General features: G+C 39.9%; 1 protein-coding gene across 11 annotated transcripts in view; it reads right to left on the reverse strand.

Annotated features, from left to right (window-relative positions):
- USP28 (ubiquitin specific peptidase 28) overlaps window positions 1-24,102 on the reverse strand; it is a 56,740-nt gene that overhangs the window by 11,852 nt on the left and 20,786 nt on the right. For 6 of the 11 annotated variants that reach the window (XM_030837316.3, XM_060304065.2, XM_060304066.2 and 3 more), the window contains 12 exons: window positions 23,280-23,385; window positions 22,204-22,363; window positions 16,744-16,830; window positions 15,899-16,036; window positions 14,885-14,958; window positions 13,269-13,348; window positions 11,856-12,004; window positions 9,985-10,112; window positions 7,106-7,201; window positions 3,915-4,094; window positions 1,680-1,897; window positions 651-721 (listed from right to left, as the gene is read on the reverse strand). In XM_030837316.3, the coding sequence (XP_030693176.1) occupies window positions 651-721; window positions 1,680-1,897; window positions 3,915-4,094; window positions 7,106-7,201; window positions 9,985-10,112; window positions 11,856-12,004; window positions 13,269-13,348; window positions 14,885-14,958; window positions 15,899-16,036; window positions 16,744-16,830; window positions 22,204-22,363; window positions 23,280-23,385 (1,487 nt within the window). Of the gene's footprint in view, window positions 1-618; window positions 722-1,679; window positions 1,898-3,914; window positions 4,095-7,105; window positions 7,202-9,984; window positions 10,113-11,512; window positions 11,589-11,855; window positions 12,005-13,268; window positions 13,349-14,884; window positions 14,959-15,898; window positions 16,037-16,743; window positions 16,831-22,203; window positions 22,364-23,279; window positions 23,386-24,102 lie in introns of those variants that run through there. The other 5 variants (XM_030837320.3, XM_060304068.2, XM_030837382.3 and 2 more) reach the window with 3 other exon arrangements.

Here is a 24,102-nt window from a genome sequence, read left to right on the forward strand (position 1 = left end):
AATGGGGATCAGCCAAGATTTACATGATGCATTCCTGCTGTGCAACACAACTGTGCCTCCACGCGACCCTAGAAACAGAGCTCTCCTCCCGCGGCCTATCGTTCACACAGAAGCCAGTGGAGGGCGTGCCCCTAACTGGGGCCTCTTTCCCCTCTCTGCCCAGAATGTTACTCTAAACAAAAACATATGTGGAAACTAAAATTTCTGCCCTGCCTACCTCCCTTTTGGAACTACTAGAGATATAAAGCTTGAAAGCACGCTGCTAAACAAAGGATCACTAAGGACCATGGTACTTTGGAAAGGATGGGGAACCAGTCCCTGGTCAGGTTTCCCCCACTGCACTACTTAAATTAACCATTTTATGAGAAGTTTTTATTAATATTTAATGACAAACTTTTCAAATACATGAAAAAAATACCATGTGGCAGAATCAAAACAAATACATTTTAGGTTCTGTTGGTGACAGAAGATACATTGCTTTTTTTTAGCCTAAAATATAGAATAATAGCTATTTCTTTCCTAAAGTTATTTTTATATCTCAGGGAAGTTTCCATTCAGTTTCAAAGAAAACCATCAACTTTTCTTTTTGTATCTACCATTAGCACCATTAGAACATGCCTTGACTACCTTCCCATCAATTTTCATTCTACCTGACGGAGGAGAGGATCACAGTACATCTGCTCAATAGTCTGGGTAGTGCTTGCAATACAGTTCTTTAAATCTGTTAAGAAAAAGAATACTTAGTTAAAATGGTTTCATTACACGTCACCCAGGCAGCTTTAGCTCTGCAAAGAGTACTGCTGCTCTGCACCTGGGGTTCTGACCAGTTCAACTTCACTCTATGAACCACGAAGAAGGACGCAGTTTTAAAGTAGGTGGAGCTTTAGGTTACAAAGGCTTTTAGTTTAATATAACTACATTAAGATTTTTAAAAATCACCTCTTATAATTCATACCAGAATTTCTTAGAGAGAAAACAGTTTCTAGAAAAAGAGCTTAATGGGGCACTTGGGTGTAAAATATATGTCCCAGGGACAGGACGTGAAAGGAGAAGGCACAACAAAAGGCAGGGCCAGGTTTCTATGAATAAGAACCTGGGAGGAATCTAGATTTGTATTATTTATTTACTGCTCCCTAGATAACAGGAGAAAGAAGGGGAGGAGGGGAAGTCTGAGCAACAAGACAGCGAGGCCACAGGATTTTCGGAACAGAATCTGAGCAATACGATTTTACACTGCGTGCATTACTCACGTATTCTTTGCTTCATTAACCTTCAATAAAGCATACTTCATGTGGAAAAGACTTTAAAAGTGGTAATTCAGGAAAACAAAATTCTAAGTTTGGGTCAACTGAAGCCAGAGTTCAGATAAACTATGGGAAAAGAGAATCAGCAGACGCAGAAAATTCTCAGCTAAAGCTAAGTGTCATGAGTGTCCAGGCTACCCAGGACTCCCCAGAAATTCTGAGGAGGGAATCCAGGGGGGGAATCTTTCCATGGTTGTAAAACAGACGTGTGTGACCCAATCTCACAGGGAAGAAAAAGTACCAAAGAGGTCACAATCCCCAAAATTCAACAGTATACATGGCAATGGCAGGACATGTACCCAAGGTACCTAACTTCCACATATTCAAACAAACAGAAAAGGCAAAGAGTAACTGGGAAGTATTGAAAGAGCCAACCTTGTATATCTTGTTCAATCTCGCTCCTCCACCTCTGAAGGCAGGTCTTAACAAAGTTTATCTCCTCATCTGTGACCGTTCGAGGAGCTGGGTGTGAGGGCATTTCCATGGAAGATCGGGAAGGTGTAAGTGGCTGATTCGCCACCTTAGACTTGTGTAGAGAACCTTCAGAAGAAAAGGTACTTTCATCATCTTGAGACGTGCTCTCTTTACTTGTACTGAAGGAAGATAAAAAACATGCTCAGATGATGATTTCCAAAATACGCCTTGGCCTAAATTAATGCACTTTCTAAAGCAAGCTGCTACGTGGAGAAGTACACCTATAACTTAGTGAGTGTTTACTCTGCAGTTACTGAGCCAAACCTTTCCTTTACATGCATCATCTCATTTAACACAACTTGCTCATGAGGCAGGTACTATGACCATCCCTATTTTACCAACTACAAACCTAAGATTTAGAGAAATAAAGCAACGTATCCAAGTTCACCCAGCTAGTAAATGACAGAGAGGGATTTACACCCAGATCCGCCTGGGTTTAAGAGTCTATGCCTCCTGCTCTCTAACCACTTGCCTTTTCATGAAGAAAGGATGAGAAGGAACATGGAGAAGAGAAGATTGGGACTGGAATAATCAAGGAATCAACTATAGTGTTTCCAAGATGCAACTGACTAAAGTGAGATGGATAGACAGATGCAGGAACAAAATACACAGAAGAAAAATAGTATCAGCTCAACATCCAACTCACAGGAATGCAAATAGGTGGCCCCCTGGGAGAGCACAGGGTACAGGACTCAAAGGCAGACAATCTCAGCTCTACCGCGCCTTAGCCAAATACCCAAGGCAAAGTTAGTAGCCTCAGGCAAGTGATCTAATACCTCAGCTATGAAATGTGGGATGTTAACTTCTTTACATCGTTGTTGTAAACCAAGAATAAAGTATGTAAAGTAAATGTTAATTTATCTACTAATTAACTAATGCCAAACAAACTGCACATAGACAAACCAGCAGGAATATAAACTAAGCCTGTGACTGTACTTAGGTTTCTGTTTCACACCAAAACTGAAGAATATAAACTTCCTACCTCTGACTTAAAAGCAACCCTCTCTCCCTTTCCCACCTGCCTTTCTCCCATACACAGAGTAATGGAGAAAACCTCTTTTCCCTAAGGACCCATACAGATGGAAAAATAAGCCCAACATAAGCAAACGAGCAGACATCTCAATCTCAGAAAAGATCACACACACACAGAGCACTTTAAAATCTAATATAGGCAGTCCTATTTTATGTTATTAAACAGATTAAACCACTTTTAAAAAATTAAAACCGTTTATATTTTACAAAGGACATAAAAACATTCTACAAAAGCCCAAAGAAATACGCATAGGTAGAGAATAAAAGTAAAAGAACCCCCCACCCCTTGCCTCATGCCGTCCCCTGGAGATAATCACTCCTACCATTTGGTATGTTCTATCCACATAGGCACTTCTGCACACACATCAATGAATGAATATTAATACGTGTGTGTGCGGCGGGGGGAGCTGGAAGAATGATTATTTTGTTTTGTTTTTTTAACATCAGAGTCTAACCTTTTCTATAGGTTCTAGTGTTTTTGTTATCCAGGACCCACACATCAAATTTGATCCGCGCTGGCCCCAGTGGCTCCTCCAGGCCACAGAGGGTGCTGTACACGGCTGAGCCGCAAGAGAATCAAGGGCTCACGTGACGCGGCCTCCCTGTCTCTTTACTGGATAAACCCCTCTAGGCTGTCCTCTTCGATTTCCAGCCAGTTCTTGTCCATATCTTAATTTTCTATTTGTGAGTAAGTTCCCCTTCCCTTGATGTTTACTTAGTCATGCACACTTCTTCAGCAAACGAGAAAATGAGATGTTTTAGAAGTTCAGGGGCTGAGGTTTCCTCTGAGGAAGGCCTTTTGTGGCACCTAGCTTATAGCAAGCTCAAAGCAAGCTGGGCCTGCTGGAGAATGAACACTATTCCAAACAGCTCAAAACGCCTCTGAAATAATCCCAACTATCGTGTGGGCAAGACGAAGGCACCGGTGGGAATTATGAAAAATTCACCCAAGTGACAGTTGGCAAAATCCTTCCCTTTAAGACAAAGCGCTCACGGCCTTTGAGCTCTTACGGGGTGAGTGTTAATCAGGTGGAAAGATGGTGCACAGTTCAAATTAAACCAAAAAACCCATTACATACTATTTTTAAAACTTGTTTGCATTACCTTTCCTTGGATATCAGGTCAGAAGCCGGGCAGTGCTCAGAAGAAAGTGGTAACGTCATGCGTGCATCACTTTGAGATGCGGAGTTTTCTGAGGCAGGTTTTGTACTAGCAAATTCAATAACATATTTCAACATGTCCGGGAGTGGGAACCGAGCCGGGCCCGAGCCGTACTTCACATACCTAGGAGGCAGAGACAATGGTACTCTACTGCCAAGGCTGCCTTGTATTTCCAGGCTCGCTGACAAAAGATCTGTTATTTTCTGAAGAGTCAATGGAAAGGCTTATTCCTAAATGCCATACAATATTTAATACGTTAATCTATAGAGCAAAAAGTTCTCTAACTACAACAGTGAAAACTGACAATAACCTAAATTTTTACACCTGGCAAAAAGCATTTAAAATGGGCTCTAGTCAAAGCCACCCCAGTGACGCTTCCTCTTGATTCATATCACATTTAGGCTCTTGTCATAAAAGTAAATTGTTTCTTAAAGCAAAAGGGATACGTTATCATTACTCAAATCTGAAAATAATGCTGGTGAACTAGTATCCAACGGTTTCTTCTCTGCTGCCCTTTAGATCAAGTACTCTGCAATTAGGAAAAATGAGAGAGAGAAATCTGGAAATGGGAAGCAGGTATTGACAAAGGTCAGAGATAAGAAAACGCAAATCTTTCTTCTGCCTGAGTCCTACGTACCCTATTATTCACATACTCATTCAACAGGCCAGGCCAGGAATAAATTATTGAAGATTTCTTTGGGATTAGTAAATAATAAATGCCTTCAATATGTAACCAAAACAACTAATTAATTATTTTAATAATACCCAATGTTCTGCCATTACTAGCACATGCTACACTCAGTAAAGAGATTTACTTCAGTGAATTCTACAGCTCACTGCAGAAGACAGTCTAAATGGTACATAATTAAGCTGACTCATTGGTACAGATAAACTATAATCCTGGGATTCCATTTATAAAAGGATAGAGTCACTTCACATTTCTCTAAAGAAAGTGAAAAAAGAAACAGGCATAAAACTAGGAAGAAGGAAAATTGTCTGTTTCTATATCAAAAAGGACATTATGAAATAAAAAAAAATATAATGCGACTCAAAATCAACCACGTTAGAGGGTATGCAGCAAAGACACTTCAGCTACTCTAATTGAAAGGAGAATTAGAATGATTTCTCCTGTGGACCTGCCTGCCACAGAGAGTTACAGCTTTCACTGAAAAGGATATTAAATATGTAAAACTAGAAGAACTTTGAAGAACTGTTCCATTCCTTACATTCCTATTTCCTTGGCTTAATTGCAGCTATCAGTTTACCTAAACTCAGCTGGTCTTTCAAGATATACTTTCTCCATGAAGTCTCCCCTCCATATGCCATGCCCCCAAATGCCAAAGGAAGATCTCCCCTCTCTGAACTCCTACAGTACGTGAACTAAACCTCTTGTCTATCCCATAGACATGGTTAACATGTCTTCTTAAGCTTTCAGTGTTTGTTGAAAGAAGTTATTAATACAGCACTGGCTTGGACCAAAAGAAACATCTTCTTACTGGCACTGCAGCATTGATAATCTCATAAGATTTTAAGTCATTCTTTTACATCTGTAACTCTTCTCAGGTTTGCTGCATTTCAACGTGATACTTCTACAAAATTTCAGGAAAAAATTTTCTCTAAGAAACTTATCTTCAATTTTATGACAATCATTTTTCTGTTCTTCTTCTGAATTCCTTTAGACCAACTACTTCATAAAAGGCAGCACTTGTATTAATTTAGTAGAATCAGAGCAAAAGTAGTTTCAAAGAAGATGTCTACACTGTACACAAGAAATCTCATTTTTAATATTAGAGTACCTTATAGAAGAAATGGTGAACATTTTTATTTTTTTAAATAGTAAAAGTCATGCATGCACCTGGTAAGAAAACAATTACAAAAATGTGTAAAACAAACCACAAAAGCCATCCACCCCCATCTCACTTCTACCACCTAATGGTATCCATTAATAGTGTCTTGTATAGATTCCCAGGATTATGTCACACACAGACAAGCAATTTTTTAAAAAATTACCCAAGTAAAATTATCTGAGATTTTAAAAGTCACTTTATTTTAAAAAGAAAGTAGTATCATACTATAGAAAATGCTCCTGTACACTATTTTAAAATCTAAATAAGCCAGAATGCCTTGCTGGTTACTGGAAAATTGAGCATTGTCGAGCTATAATGCATCACGTATCTCTGGTTGTATAAACACAGAACTTTCCAATCTTACAAAGTATCACTAAAATCTTAAAAGTAAAATATTGCCACAGGTATAAAGTCCCATAAGTCACTTCCAGGAGTATGTGAGGAATCAATCCCCAGCTTAAGTCTGTATTTAGACAACTAGATGATGGATCATAATACCTCTTGGATAAGTTCTTCCTACGTGAGAGAGAGGGAGCTGGAGAGGGGCACCTATAGGTACAGGGTCTTTCTCGGGCTGGTATGGAAGGTTCTGCCCGTCAGGGAAATTACTGAGCTAGCAATGAAGTGGGTAGAGGTGGGGTGGTAGCAGCAAAAATGCTAAGTAGATAAAGGGGGAAAAGCCACTGACAGTGTACTTATGATTTCCTTCCTGCACATTAAATCAATGGGCTCTCTTCTAGAGAGAAATGACAATGACTCCTCCTTAGGAAGTCACGTGGCGAGTCCACAGAAACAGTCCTTGCAGAACAGAAGAACAAAAAGGGAAAGATCCCTCCACAGGAGAAAGGACTTGGTATGTGTCACAAATACAAGCCTTCAGTTTGAGTCAGCACCACTCTAGAGAGAACACCATTGTTTTACCTTCCCCAGGCACCTCAAAACTGCTTTCCCAAGACAAAGCGATTAGAGTTTTGTGGCAGTCACCTCTCCTGTGTTTGTGAAAAAGATGGCAAGGAGAGCAGAAAAAGTAAAGAGCTGTGAAATCAGAATTGGGTGCCCTTCAGTACGCTGCCAATTGTGTGACTTGGGACACTAATGTTCCCTGGGACTACTACTGCACATCTTAAAGACAGTTTCACACGTAGAAACACATTTTTCTTATCTATTTTATAAAATAACACTAGTTAATACTTAAAACTCTGAATTTTTAGATAAAAGCAAATTATCCGATTTGAATATCCTACTCTATCTTTCACATTTCTAAGTACAAAGCTGTCTATGACTTACCTTTCCAGTTTTTGCTGCAGAACTTTTATTTCCTCTTTCAACTTTCGAATACACTCTCTTTTACTTCGAACAAGCTCTTTGCTCCTGTACATGTACCTAAGCAAATAATAATCCCACAAACACAATTTACATTTAAAAACATTAATGACACAAAGTTTCAGCAAACTTGGGATACAAGGAAACTGTCTTAATCAGACAAAGGATATCTATGAAAACACAGAGCTAACATCATATTTAATGGTGAAAGACTGAAAGCTTTCCCCTAGTATCAGGAACAATCCAAGAATGCCCACTCTTGCCTCTTCTATTCAATGTTTTACTGGAGGCATAGCCAGTGCAGTAAGGTAAAAAAAAGAAGTAAAAGTCATACAGATAGAAAAGGAAGAAGTAAAGCTGCCTTTAGTTGCAGATAACATGATCATCTACATAGGAAAAGTCAAGGAATCTACGAAAATGCATCAGAACTAATAAGTGAATTTCTTAGTAAGGTCAAAAGATGCAAAGTCAATTTAAAAAGAAAGGGGAAAAAAATCTATTGCATTTCTGTATACTTGTAAAGAGCAAACAAAAAGTAAAGTTTTTTAAAAAGTCTTATAATAACATCAAAAGCAATAATTATTTAGGGATAAACAATCGGATATGTTCAAGAACTGTACACAAAAAATTATAAATCACTGTTGAGAGAAATTAGCAAAGACTCAAGTAAATGGAGCTATACCATATTCATAGATTGAAGGACTAAAAATTGTTAAGATGTCAATTTCCCCAAATTGATCTATAGGTTCAACACAGTCCCAATCAAAATCCTAATAGCTATTAGGGGTTTTGACAAGCTGCTTCTAATATTTAGATAGAAATGGATCAGAATAGCCCAAACAATTTTTTAAAAAGAATAGCAAAGTGGGAGGTTTACACCCACCCAATCTCTGATGTCAAGATTTACAATAAAATCACAGTAGTCAGGTGGTTTGTGACCACCTAGAAGGGTGGGATAGGGAGGGTGGGAGAGAGGGAGACGCAAGAGGGAAGAGATATGGGAACATATGTATATGTATAACTGATTCACTTTGTTATAAAGCAGAAACTAACACACCATTGTAAAGCAATTATATTCCAATAAAGATGTTAAAAAAAATCACAGTAGTCAAGACAATGTAGCACTGGCATAAGATTATACAATAGACAGAATAAAACCTCCAGAAAAAGGCCTACAAATACAAGTTCAACTAATTTTTGAAAAAAGTACCAAGGTAATTCAATGGGGGAAAAGAGTCTTTTCAGCAAATGATGCTGGAATAATTGGACATCCGCATGCCGCCTTACGCACCCTGCAAAAAAAATCCCCTTACCTCATACCATATATGAAAATGAACTCTAAATGGGTCATAGACATAAACATAAGAGTTAAAATTACAAAATTTCTGGAAAAATATCGAAGAAAACCTTTGTGACCTTGGGTTGGCAGATTTCTTAATTAGAACACAAAACCCCACAAACTATAAAAGGGCACTTGATACATTAGACTTCATCAAAACCAAAAACCCCTACTCTTCTAAAAATACCAGTAAAGAAATGGAAGAGACAAGTAGAGTTAGAAAATATTTGGATTTGTATCTAAAATATATAAAGAACTCTTACAACTCAGTATGAACACAACCAACCAAATTAAAAAGTGGACAAAAGATATGAACAGACACTTCACCTAAGAAAAATACACAAATGACCATTAATTAAGCACATGAAAATATGGTCAACATTGTTAGTTATCAGGGAACTATAAATCAAAAGAAAAATAAAATCCTACAAACCCAAGAGAATGGCTAAAACTTAAAAGACCGATAATTCCAAGTATTGTTGAGGATTTGGAGCAAATGTTAACTCTCATACACTGCTGATAGGAACGCAAAACTGTACAGCCACTTTAGAAAAGTTTGGTAATTTCTTATAAAGTTAAAAATATACTTTTCATACAACAGCAATCTCACTCCCAGGTATTTTACCCAGAAGCACTAAAAACCACACCAAGACTTCTATGTGAAAGTTCACAGCAGCTTTATTCATAATAGCCTAAAACTGGATACATCTGAAATGTCCATCAACTAGTTGATGGAAAAAATATTGTGGTACCTCCATACAATGTAATACTACTCAATAACATTAAGAAAGAAATCACTGATATATGCAACAACATGGATGAATTCCAAATACATTATTCTAAGTGAAAGATGACGGCCACAAGAGGGCTCATACTGAATATTAATGTCCCTAATTATGACATTCTAAAAATGACAAAAGTACAGGGCCAGAAAACAAGTGGTTGCCTGAAGGTGGAGGGAAGGGACTGACTGCAAAGGGGCACGAGGGAACCTCCTGGGCGATGGAAATGTTCTATATCTATATCACCTTCCGGGTGATGGTGGTATTACTTGGCTGTATACATTCGTTGAAATTCATCAGCTGTACACCTAAGAATGGTAACATTTCTTTGTATGTGAACTATATGTCAATAAAACAGACTTTAAGAAGATTAAAATTCTATAATGTAAGTCTGTCTAGGATTTTTTTCTTTTTTCAGGAATACAAACAGTATTAAATGAGAAAGAAATACACAGCAGCTACTCCAGATACTGTCCACCAGACAGCAGGGCTTTCACCTGAAGCCTAGCCACTCAAATTGTGGTCCAGAGATCAGAAGCATCAAACAGCATTGCCCTGAGAGCTTCTTAGAAATGCAAACTCTTAGGTCGCAACCTAGATCCACTGAATCCAAATATGTATATTATCAAGAGCTGCAGGTGAGTCCTATGTACAATACACTTAGTATATGCTCACTGCTACTGCTACAACACATTAAGAAGACAATCAACCACAGAACTCACCTGTCCATATAAATGATCTGAGGAAATTCCAGTTTGTTGTGAATTTTCTCTGGCTGACCAAGGGACTGATTGAACTCAAATCTTGAGAGTTCAAAGGTCAACACTGGAGGTAGTTTTGTAAACCAACGCTATGTCAGGCGTAGAAATGCGGGAGAGAAAAGTTAATTTTAGGAAATAGCAACAGCCAGATTTAAACTATCCCTCACCAGACTTTCTTCCTTTGGTAATCAAACTCATACTAGAGTTCTTTTTTTTTTACTCCAAACAGTAAAATGACCACTTAGAATCATGCCTTCTTAGAGAATATGGTTAAACACTTCTCAAGACTCCAAATTTACAAGCCAGTGAACAACATTTCAACTCAACTATCATCCTCAGATATGACAACCCTTAAATATGTGAACTTCACCAAGAATCTACACATCATTCACTGCACCATCAGTATTCAAGAGGTTTAAAACCTGGAGAAAATGGCTAGCCTAACCAAAGAATTAGAAATTGTCCAGAAAGATTAATATGTGTACATATATTATATACTATTTATTTACAGTCTATTAACCATAATTTGAATCCCCTTTATTTCTAAAAAGGAAACTTGAAATAGCTTCATGATTATGAGTTCTGAAGTTTCTGAGAAAATCTCTGGATTCCAAGAATTTACAGATCTCACAAAGGACTTAGTCAAATCAACCTATAATGTTGCCTTGAGTTTCAAGAACAGAAAGCACTAAAATATAAAGAAGATCTCAACTGTCACTGATAATAGATGAGGAAGAAGCTAAACCCGGAAAGGCATTTCTGTTCAATTCACCTGTATGCCAGAGGTCTGTATGAACAGCTTTAAAATGTTCCCTTTACCAAAGATGCAAATAGCTATATTCCCTCCACATACCCTTGTCAGCATGAGGAGAATCCAGACAGCCTGTCTGGCCACCTCAGAGCTATACCTAAATATGCACCATTTTCTTTTTTTTTTTTTTAATAGAGAGGTCCCATTCTTGAATAGAGGTCTCCAGAGGTCTAAGTCGCTAATGAACACTCCTTGCCTTTTGTAAGAGCAAGCATCAGCTCTGCACAGATGGCACAGATGATATGCCTCCCAATCAGGAATTAATACTTTCCTTGGAAAGCTAGGGAGGCAGTAGCTCTCTCCCAGTTCCAACACTGCTCTACAGCTAATACACTTTTAACAAGGCTCAAGTCAGGCTCCCTATTTAATTCAAGAAAGATTTTCTTTCTCTTATAAGTAATTACTGAGTTGGACTCATATAAGGCACAATTCTGTTCAAAATGTATGATGAAACGAGAATAATGCAAGCTGTGTGGTGTTGGCAATTATGCTACAATGTAACTAATTCTTAACGGGAACTTTGAGATATTAATTACCCTTGCTTGTAATTCCCCCTTTCTTTCCAACCCACAAAAATAAATAAATGAATCTTACATTTAAAAAATTTTAAAGCAAAGGCAGAATTTACAACTGAGAAAAGTAAACACTATAATAGGGAAAATATTCTAAATGGCATACCATAGGAGTTAATCACTGTACTTTTACCCTCCGAAAATATGGAGGCAGTGGTTCTCCCTACTCAGGTACAGGTAGGCTTCAACAGAAAGAGAGAAACTTGATCATACTTAAAACGTCAGAAGCAGCATACAACCTTTATACGATTAACTCAAATTCATACAAGAATTTATTCATCAAACACTAAGACTCACTAACTCTTATCAACTCATGAGAGACTTCAGACTAGTTCAAGTCCTGTTAGTGTAAAGTTATTTAATATGTGATGTGAAAACAGTTTGCCCAAAAGCTCAGTCCTATTTAACTGGCTTTGTCTTGGCAAAGCAAATAAAAATATCCAACTCACCTCTTGTCCATATTTCACTGAATGATCGGAAGGAAGCAGCTCAATGTCACCCTCCACCATGGCCCCTTCCAAACATTCGTCTAAGTTGCGATAACCATTTACCTGAAGGGGATACTGGCCGAAGGTCTCATTGTTACAAAAGGGCTTCCCTAGGCAAAGAAACAGATTGCTTTTTAAAAGACATCACTACTGCTATCGAAAGCTTTTTTCCTGGCACCACACAGACAGTATCTTCTTAATTCAGCAACTTGCTGAGAACTGGTTACAAGTATACTTAGCCGGGATGGCTACCTCTAATGAACCAGCGGATCCAGGCATAGATCATTAACAACTGCTAACATCACAAAAAGAAAGACAACCAACTATGCCTCCTAGTCAAAGACTGTCCCACCACCTGTGAGTTAGTCTTGACTAATTAAAAAGCCTTACCTGAATCTGGTCAAACTCTAGATCCAACTATCAAGTTACAAAAAGAGGAGCAAAGAGGAACATGTTAAACTATATCACAGATACGCAAGCAGCAAAATTTTAGACTGTAGAGAATATAAGAGAACAAACAACCTAATTTCTTACAAAATGTATTTCAAGGAAGAAAGAATGGACGGAAGGGACAGTCTGCAGATTTTGAAAAGAACTTAAAAGACCAATCATAAATGAACCACATTTGCATCCTGATTAAAACAAACTGTAAAAAAGTATACATATGGGGAAGTGTATTTATTTTTACATATGTAAAATTATATATTTATATACACATGAAATTGTAAAACGAATTGGGCGTTTGAACACTTGACTAGTTATATGATATCAAGAAATGCTGTTTTTTGGGAGTGACGGTGGATTGGATTTTTTTTTTTTTGGCCACACGGCATGGCATGCAGAATCTTAGTTCCCTGACCAGGGATTGAACCGATGCCCCCTGCAGTGGAAGCACAGAGTCTTAACCTCTGGACCACCAGGGAAGTCCCTGGATTAGACTGTTTTACAAAGCCTATCAGAGGGGTAAAAGAAGACAGGTGTTAGATGGAGAATGACTGGCCATGTGTCCAACATGCAGCTTAGATAAGCCCCTAGAGTAGACACACTTCTGGCAGCCTGACTCAATGAAACCTTGAGATTAGATAAAACAACAGAGAAAACTGATTAACATCAGTGTGTGTCTGACATTAATACCAGATTTAGGCTGTGCAAATATTACACAATTCAATATAGCAACTCTGAGACGAACACTGTGCCCGCTTTACAGATGAAGAGACTGAGGATCCAGGATCTCATGTAATTTGTCCACGATCACACACATACTAAGAGGCAGAACCAGTATTCAGACCTGCATTTGTCTGACTCTCAAGCCATTTCACAGTAATACAGATGTGGTCACAAGTCTAGAATTAACATTTAGAGCAGAGAATTTACCTTCATGAATCCCTTCAGTGAGGAAAGTACCGTAGAATAGCTGCACCATTGGATTTTCAGATTTGTTCCTGGGATTGCTGCTTTTAAAACAAGGAAACAATTCTGTATCATTTGGATCAGATAAGCAATACATTAAGCCAAACCAGCATTCAAAAGCAAAAATAATACATTTTCATCAACCCTCAAAGATCTAAGTATGCTCTAAAATAAGTAACGGATTAGTTCAGTTCAAGAACTCATTGAATAGCCAGGGCATGGAAGCAACCTAAGTTTCCATCGACAGATGAATGGATAAAGAAGATGTGACACATATATAGAATGGAATATTACTCACCCATAAAAAGAAATGAAATTGAGTTATTTGTAGTGAGGTGGATGGACCTAGAGTCTGTCATACAGTGAAGCAAGTCAGAAAGAGAAAAACAAATACCATATGGTAACACATTATATATGGAATCTAAAGAAAAAAATAAAATGGTTCTGAAGAACCGAGGGGCAGGACAGGAATAAAGATGCAGATGTAGGGAATGGACTTGAGGACACGGGGAGGGGGAAGGGTAAGATGGGACGAAGTGACAGAGTGGCATGGACTTATATATACTACCAAAATAGATAGCTAGTGGGAAGCAGCCGCATAGCACAGGGAGATCAGCTCGGTGCTTTGCGACCACCTAGAGGGGTGGGATAGGGAAGGTGGGAGGGAGACGCAAGAGGGAGGCGATATGGGGATATATGTATATGTATAGCTGATTCACTTTGTTATAAAGCAGAAACTAACACACCATTGTAAAGCCATTATACTCCAATAAAGATGTTAAAGAAAATTAAAAAACAAAAAAACCCCTCATTAAACAAGTATATACCCAGCACTGTACCAAATTCTGGAGACACAAAGGCAATACAGGCATGATCCCTGGCCTTACAGAACTGCAAGTCTAACAGGGGAGTCATACATGCAAATACATGTGTGTGTGTACATTCAATATATACATCTATATCCAGTGACAGAAATATATAAGGTATAGAAGTCATATAAAGGTAAGAATGAACCCTCTTGTTCAGTTTTCCAAATGAATATGAAAATGTTTTCCTGGTGGCACAATAGAGATGGAATGAAAACAGCCTATTTCTATAAGCCTATCTTAAATTAACTATGTAAGATGCTATTTGGAAAGCTGTTTTATGAGTTTAAAAAAAAAACTTAGGAAGCAAGTATCTCTGCATCTGTATTTGGCAAGGGCTATTTATATTCTTTGCTTTGAATTTTACTTCTGTCAGTGACTGAAATAATTAAATTCAATGTATTCATATTATACCTCCATTCTCACATCAAGGATTGATTTCTATCTTTCAATACTTTTACAGCACAGGTGATGACTTTTAAAAAGTTAACAGTTATGACCCTTTTAGAAAAAAAGTTACAGATTAATATGATTATCTATAGGGGGAAAACCAAGGGCAAGGGGGATAAACAATGACAAATATGAGTGGTTACCCCACAGGGTTTGGTAAAAATCAGCAATTTCTACTTGAGAAGAATAATTTCCCCCCAAATCATAATTCTCACTGGCCCGCTGTGAGTAGGAAGGATGTACAAACAAATCCTCAACACTCACTTAACATTAACAGCTAGCTGGAATGCGTCCTCTAGCCAATCCAGGAGCTTGTGTGTGAATTCACTCACATCTTGCTGTAACAGACACACAAATTGCATGAGTTAGACCCAACAGTATACTTAGGGAAATGAAAATATGCCCTTATCCCACCAATGATTAAGATTCTATTACTACAAAGGACTTCTTTTTCAGGTCCAAATATCGTGAAGATACAAGGAACATTGGAACCCAGCTGCTGCAGACAACACACAAGACCCATTGGGCGATTTCTGATTAGAAGGAAATGGGAACACTACCCCTTCCAGCCACATCTATTTGTAACAAACTAACAAAATCTTCCAGTTAGGCCTTGAAAAAAAGGTCCAAAGAACAGACTGAAGTTCTCTAGAACAATATGAGATCTGAATGGAGAAAGGAAACCTTTATGAAATGTTTTGAGAATTTTGTAGAACTGCAGGACCTTTAGACAAATAGATAAAAAATGTAATTTTATGAAGAAGAAGCTGCTCTAATAGTGATAGCTTTGATCTGAATAAGAGGTAGGGAAAGGAACGTACTAGAGTCTAGAAGAGAAAGACTGCTCAGAAAAGCTACTGAACTCAGGTTTAGATCGTTTTAAAAATAGGATTTCTATTTGGGCCATCCCAAGACAAAGGTGCAGACAAAGGACAGACTTTCCTTTTCTCGGTGACCCTCTGCCATGATTTACTGAGATATTTTCCAATCTCCTCCTTTCTACTTCAACAGCCCCTGGAAAATTCTATTCTCTCTACTATTTTTTCTTCTTTCCTTTAAAACAGCCAGCCTCCCCCACACAACACGTACATGCACACACTTTTTTTTACTTGTTCCTTAGGCATTACAAAGGGCAAAAGCAGGCACCCGGAGTCCTGCATAGTCACGTTCGTAGCTTATTACACAGCTGAAACAAGGCAACATCACAGTAGTAGTAACAAGGCATCATTGCAAACTCCAGAGTCGAGGGAAAGAACGAGGACTATGGGCTTCCTGTACCTGCTGCTCCTCAGGCGATCGGAATGCTCCCTTTAAGAGGTCCAGGGCTGCTGAAGGGTCTACAAACTTGCGATTTGATCCCATCATCAGAGCAAACAAATACTGAAGCTCCTGCATAAACACGATATTTCTCTTTTCCTGCAGGAAAGATAGCGATGTGTACTCTTATAACCTCATATTTGGAAAATTTGAACACATAAAGAAAAAAGTGGTCAACAATCTCTAATTTATATTTACAAAGTTCTAGATTGGAATCAGGTCTCAAACTGTTATAGGTACTCTGATAAAGTCTGTGTAGGGGACTGCCCTAAACTCGAGAATATCTATGTAGAAGCCAGAGAGAGAATAATGTCAGAAAGCAAAAGTGTTTATTTTCTAAAACCGCTGCCATCCCTCCTTTTGGGAAAGGCATCACCAAGGGAAATCCTGGGAAGGGTTAGATCTCAGCAGGAGGCTATATCCTTTGGCAAGAATGGACTAAAGACTTCTAAGAAGGCCCAGGCCTCCCGGCATGATGTCATCCACTCTGCATCCCTCAGCGCAAGCGACTAAGGGAGCCTGAAGAAGGCGCAGACAGACAGGGATTTCTAAATCTCCCACCCAGAGGCAGAAAAGCTGAGGCCATCAGGGTGACCTGCCCCTTTCTTAGAACTGTTTTCCTAATTTTATTCCTGCTTAACTTTACATTATTTCTTGTCACAAAGAAAGAAAAAGAGCCATTTGGAAATGAAAACAAATGTTGCACAAGCCAAAGAGCATCACAGGAACCAGCTTTAACCAAAATTAAAAGGCCTTTGGGAAGAATGGGACTAAACAACAGTGAAGATTCCTTGACACCAATTTACCGTGTGACTTGGACAATTTTCAAGTACGTTCTGCGGTAGGCTATAGCTGAGGACAAGTCTTCGGAATTCAGGCAATTGAAACAGAGACTGAAATAAAGAAATGGATTAATAGCCTTTCTTTCAAAATAACTGCAGCAAAAAAATATTTTTTACCTTAAAAGTATGTATAACTGTCAACCTAGTAATTCTACTATGTCTAAGGAAATAATAATGGCTACACATAAAAATTTCGCCAAAAGAATGTTAATCCTTTTTAGGAAAAAACTAGAAAAAACCTAATGGCTAGCAGGAAAAGATTAAATAAACTATAGTACATCTGTATAACGGATTATTATATAGTCATTAAAATAATACCGTAGAAACAATGTTTTCATAAAAGGACAATTACACAGTAAAAATGAGTGATCAAGAGCTACATGTATCAACACAGATGTATCTCAGAAATATTCTGTGTGAGAAAAAGGTGTAGAAAGATAGAGTATTACATTGTTCATAAGAAGTTTAATCATATAAAACAACATGATACACTGTTTAGGGTTACATACACCTGTGGTTGTATCTGTGTGAAGGGGGTGGTATGACGGGCGATGGGTACAATGGGGACTTAATAGTACAGGGATTTGAAACATTTCTTTCTAAAGCTTTACTATTCTCCACTCTTTGCCTTAAATACTGTATTTTAAGAAATTTTAACAGATATCTCTGGCTGGCAGGATCAGGGAAAGGAATTCCCTTTTACTGTTTGTAAATCATACATTTTTCCAACTACGAATATCTTTTGCAAGTTAATGTTTTAAAAAATCTCTTGTATGGGCTTCCCTGGTGGCGCAGTGGTTGGGAGTCCCCCTGCCGATGCAGGGGACACGGGTTTGTGCCCCGGTCCGGGAAGATCCCACATGACGCAGAGCAGCTGGGCCCGTGAGCCATGGCTGCTGAGCCTGCGCGTCCGGAGCCTGTGCTCCGCAACGGGAGAGGCCACAACGGTGAGAGGCCCGCGTACAGCAAATAAAAAAAAAAAAACCTCTTGCATGAATATAACTCCTCATCCCAACATAATCCTCAGATGAAAAGCCCTCCAGCCCACAGACTGGAACTCTTGAAGCAGCATCCTGGGTGGACTATAAGCCTCCGACTTCCCCCACTCCACGACAAGCTCTACCGGGATTCAGCCAATAGGAGTGTACACCTGGACTGGGAACTTAAGTCGGGTTAGGATGTGATACCAAAGTTCTATCTGCAGCCGGGGCTGGGATGCTCAGCTCTACAAGCAGCCCCATCTCTTCTCTTCCCACCTCCCATGTCTACCTAGCGCATCTCCATTCCTCCTGGTTTCATCCCTACTCGGCTGACTATCCCGTAACATGTTCCAGCACTTCTGTTCTACCTTGAGAAAAATGGCCTTACGTTCTCAAGTTCCTTCACTCCACTTCCTCACCTTCACCAAAATCTGGCTTTTCCCAAAGATGCTATTATTCTTAAAAACTACAACAGTGTGAGCTGATGTTACTCATTTCCCAAACCAATATCAACTTGATCCTCCAACATCTGCTTCTTCTCCTGTAGTCTCTGTATCACTAATTACATCCTCCTCCTCCAGGCATCAAAGTTTAGAACTTCAGAATAATCGTTGACTCCTTTCCCTTTATCAACCATTTACATCCAGTAAGACGTCCCTTGCACTCTGCCTCTGGGGCGCTATTTTATTCATAACCACCTCCTCTCTATCAGTCCCTATCACCTGCTCTAATCAAACTCCCATCACGGCTCACCTGGATCACGGCACATCGTCTCCCTGGCTCTAGAACCTCCTCTGTATCAGCCCACTCTCCACACAGCTCCTTCTAACTATCTTTCTAATGTAACCAAAATAAAGCACCTGATTCGCTGAAGACTGTCATATGGTGAGAGCTCTGCCATCCCAAGTCTGCCATCCTTACTCGGTGACTTTGGTCAGTACCCAACCCACAGGACATCCTGTCAGCTCTGCCTTGGGAATAAATCAAGATTCCAACCTCTTCTCTATTTCCACAGCTACCAGCCTGGTCCAGGGCAGCACGGCCTCTCAGTGATGACCGCAGCGGCCCCCTTCATAGGTCTCTCCACTTGTATCCGCGCCCCCTCCATTCTGCTCTCCTCACAGTGGCCCGAGGGAGCCTTTTAAAACTCGAGTCAGAGTCCATTACTCCTCTGCTCAGAACCCTCATGACTCCCCATCTCACTCAGAGCAAAAGACAAGTTACCTCTCCAACCCCACCTCCAGTGATCCTTGCCTCCGCTCCTAGCATTCCTGCCACTCGGGACTCTGATGTCCTGTGAACACGCCAAGCTCACTCCCACCTTGTGGCCATTGTTTGGTGCTTCCCCTTCTACGTGGAATGCTCTCACCCGACAGTTGCCTGGCTCACTCCCTCGCCTGCTGCGTCCAGGGCAACTGCTCCAATCTCATCCCCTCACACAGCCTAACCTAACATCGTAGTTTATGTTGGAACCTGCTCCCGTCCCTCCTGCGGCAATTCCAATCTCCCATACCCTGCTCTCTTTTCTATCACACTGACCAGAGTTTAACATACTATATAAACATCTATGAAGTTAACTAGTTAGTTTTTCAACTATTTATTGATTCCTATTTCAACTATTTATTTTCTATTTATTGTTCCTTGTCTGCCTTGCCTCACAAGAATCTAAATCCCTAAGGGCAAGTCTCTGTCTTGGTTTGGTTCACTCCTATATCTCAAGGGCTTAGAACAGTGCTAGGCACACAGCAGGAGTCCAATTCACATTTTCTGAGGGAACACAGGTACTTTTGTTCAGCCGAGGGACCCCCCAGCTCCCATGAGCATCTTACGTCTCATGACCTATTCCTCCACTCCATCTCTACATACCCAGGATATGTCAATACCAGAAACACTGCCGCTTCTCAGATCACAAATTCAGAAAAACCTCCTCTTGAACCATAACCTGTCTTCTGGCTCATTTGTTCAATGACCCACAAGACACCTGTGCTTTGACGTCATCAGGAACCCAAGCAAACAGACCTCTTTCCTGTCCTCCCTTCCTGTCTTCATTTTTCCCTCTCCCCAGCTTTGATTCCGTGGTCTCTACCCATCTTTCATTAAATTCTCAAACTGCTCTTTTTTTTTTGAAACAATCTCTTAGTTTTTATTTATTTATGTATTTATTTATTTGGTTGCACTAGGTCTTAGTTGCAGCATGCAGGCTCCTTAGCTATAGTATGCGAACTCCTAGTTGCAGCATGCATGTAGGATCTAGTTCCCCAGACCAGGGATTGAACCCGGACCCCCTGCTTTGGGAGCGCGGAGTCTCATCCACTGCGCTGTGCCACCAGGGAAGTCCCTCAAACTGCTCTTTTGTCCTTTCACCATACCCAGCAAATCCTCCAACTTAAATGAATTTAATTTTCCACTTAAGCGTTTTGGAGAACTGCTAAGAGAAGAAGTCCCGATCAAACAGGACATGTGGGTACCACTATACATTTAAGGTCTACAACCTCAAGTAGACCTTCACATTTTCAGAAATCCTACCACTGTATTCTGGCGCCAACTGGTTTCCCGCTGTTTACAACAACCATTTAAACTTTCACTCCCTTTAAAACCTGATTCTGTCACTCTTGCACTCTGCCTCAAAAAATGGCTGCTTATTTCAGAGGAAAAAACGACTACTAGGAACTATTTCCACTTTAACTGGCAGTCATCATTTCCTCCTTGTCCTCTCCCCTGTTACCCTCTTGCCCTCTTGCTGTCGGAGGCCAAGCCCTCCCCACACGCCCTGCTCTCTGTCCTGTCCTCCCATGCTTTCTCAGAAGCCTTTCTCAGTCATCCCCTCCATAGGCTCGCTCCTTTCACCATCTCTCACAGGAGGGAAGTGAATCCAGGGAAGGGTCTCGGTCTCAATCTCAATCTCTCCCTCTCTCTCAAAAGGAAAGAACTGACTCATGTCCCTCATTCCCCAAGACCTTCCTACATCCTATTCTTAATGCAGAGGCCAGTGAGCCTCTTAAAATGGAAGTAGGATCGCAGCACTTGTCTGCTCCAAACCTTCCAATACTTTCCCACCTCATGTGATTCCTGAACCCTCATCGTGACTCCACGCTCCCCCTCCCCCGCCCCGCCTCCACCACCTCCCTGCACTCACAGCTGTCTGTTCCCCCTCCTCGGTCACTCAATTCCAGCCTTCTCCCTATTTCTCAGCTCCTGACCTGAGTCTCTGAACTTGCTGTTCCCTGTCTGCAGTGTCCTCTATATAATTATATGAAACATTCTTCATGGAACTACATGGCTCATTCCCTCGCCTAAGTCAGGCCTCTACTCAGATGCCCGCCTTAGCAGAAAGGCCATATGTAACCCCCCTATATAAACAGCACCCCTTCCCTCTCTAGCTGAACCCGTTCTAGCCCCTCCTGCCCCCATTCATTCATCTTTATAGCACTTACTGCCATCTGATATATATTTTGTTTCCTGTCGGTCCCACTCTTTTCCAAGTAAACTCCATGGGAGTTAGGGCTTTGTTTTATCCACTGCTGTTTCCCCAGTGTTAAAACTGTCCAGGCACAGAGTAAGCTGAAGGAACCCATGGATTTTATGTGTGTAAACGGAGGGTTCCATTTTTGGCTAAGCAGCTGGGTCGGTGTCAAGTACTGTGAAGGAGAAGCCGGCAGGGCAGGATCAAGTGCTACACTGCAGCCACGTTAAGTTTAAGAGGCAACACGCTCCCCAGGGGAATTCATCCTCTAGCTTGGGTTTATCACCATCTACATGCTACTGATTCCCAGAACTATATCTGCAGCCCAGATCTTTTTACTGAACAACAGATTCACATAGATAACTGCCTACACGGTATCTCCACGTGGACCCTCAAACTCAGCATGTATAAAACGAACTGAAATCCCGCGTTTAACACTCACGCAAATTATTCCTCCTCCAGTGTTAAATGGCACTATCGTCCACCTGGTACCTCAAGCTAGAAACCTTGCAGTCTTTCTCAGCCCCTCCTGCACATATCCCTACCCGGTTGTTTATCAAATCCTATAGATCTGATCTCCTAAATACCTCATGAATGCTTTGACTCCTCCCTTCCATGGCTTATGCCACTTCTCTGTTCCAGGCCACCATCATTTCCTTCCTGCCTGGTCATTTATGAGAGCCTCCCAAAGACTGATTTCTCCTTATTAGCTCTTGCTCTGCTGTAATACAGCATTCACCAAAACACCTCCTCAACCTATTTATAACCACAGAAGATTCTGTTTTCAGTACTGACCAAGTTAGACACAAGAGCATCTCGGTCGAAAACACAAGAAAGCAACCAAAACACAATAATGCCATGGGGAAAACCCTCCAGTTTTATTTATCTGTTTCCTTTTTTTTAAAGCTATGTTTCTCACATTTCAGTTTAATAAATTACAAAATCGTTTCCAGAAGACACAGTTGTCTCTTAATACCATACCTGAATAACAGCACTAAACCAACATGTATTGCCAACATTTTTCAGCCCAACAGGCCAACCATCAACTCGCCTCCAGTCATTGGGATTGGGATTTTCTCCCCAGACTTCACAGCGTTTTCTCTTTGAGCGTTTAGTTTCTGCAGAGGTTGCCTCGTGCATCCTATATTGTGCCAACATATCACACATCAAAAAAGAAAAGAGTTAAACAACAATCTACTATATGGAGGATGTAGGTAAGCTTTCACAGGTAACTCAAAATGCCAGATACACTATTTACTGGGTAACCACTGGCTATATAATAACTATAAGGTTGCAACATAAGTGAAAAGGTTTAAACATCGAGTTGTTAATCCTGCCATAACAGAGATTATTACTAACAAGGGCCCTGATGGAACTGAGTTGAGACTCAAGACTATTTATGGCTACCATATTAAAAGTTTTACATTTCAACAATAGTGCCTTATCTCAGACCTTGCCATTGAAAGAGGCAAGAGAGACACTCTGCTAAAGATAAGAGCCTCGAAATTGCTTGGCACACAAACCATGGCCCTATGTTTCCCTGAAAGAAACAACCTGGCAGTATGAGGGGATAAACGTGTCTGGAAACTGATTGGGCACCAATGGAACTGGATATCTGTGAACAATACCAGACAAGCACCAAATCAGTACCAATTCAAAACATATATCCTCCTAGTCCTAGGGGAGCTGAGCGATAACTTTCATTTTCAATAGCCAACAACAAAACATTCAAAGTTTACAAAGGCTCAAAGTTAATAAAGAGAATACATATTTATCGGATATTTGCCCTAGGCAGTTTTTTCCCACGAGCAAATGTGAACTACAAAACCTTGCAGGCTTCTACTCAAAGACCACAGGCTGCAATAAGACCCTTATCATATTTAGCTTCTTCAAAAGTGAACCAAAGAGTAAGTAAGCGAATGTGAATTTAAATTTTCTCATAAAAGAAATTTCATTTAGGTGCAATTAAAGAAGCTTGGCAGAACTGTTTCACAGAGATACTGCCTTTGACCTACACACTAATGTGCAGAGCAAAGACTATAAATTAAATCAATAACCTGTTAAGATCTCTTCCATCAACTTGAATTTTGGGGGACTCCAGCAGACTCAAAGCAATGGCGGCCTGAAGATCATCTTTGTTATCATGAGTAAGGTCTATTACTTCTGTAAGATAAATAGAAATTTAATTAGTCTACATGCAGGAAACATTGCCTTTCTGTTTGTATTGTAGGAAAAAAGGTAAAAGCATTCACAAAATTAGATACACTCCCTAACTCTCAATACAATGGCTCTTCTGTGTAAAAACAACTTTATTACTCTATGCTAGAATCAAATGAATAACTTACAGCTACACTGTAACCTTATGATTAGCTAACAGTACAGTAATAACAAACTGCTAAAATGCAATGAGTCAAATACCCCCTTTTGCAGCCTTACTTCACAGAGTCAGAAATATATCCCGTACCTGTAGGTTAAACAGTCTCTTTACTTACCATTGTAAACTATCAGCTAAAAGTTGAACATTCAAAGAATGGGTACTTTCAATCTCACACAAACTATTCTAGAGAACAGAGGATATACTCCTCAACTCATTTTACGAAGTCAGCATAACACCTTGGTATATCACAAACCAATCAAGAACAGTAAGAGAGAGGAAAAATGACAAACTCACGCATGATCACAGATGCAAAGAGCCTGAACAAAAGCAAATAGAATCCTGCTAACACACCAAAAAAGATTATATATTAAGACCAAGCTGAGTTCACTGTAGGACGGAAATACTGAGTTAATGTTAGAAAATAGACCAGTAAAATCCACTATCTTAACAGTTAAAGGAAAAAATGATCATCTCAATAGATACAGAAAAAGTGTTTTATAACA

This window comes from Globicephala melas, chromosome 8 (genome assembly GCF_963455315.2).
Source record: "Globicephala melas chromosome 8, mGloMel1.2, whole genome shotgun sequence".
NCBI classification, from domain to species: Eukaryota; Metazoa; Chordata; class Mammalia; order Artiodactyla; family Delphinidae; genus Globicephala; species Globicephala melas.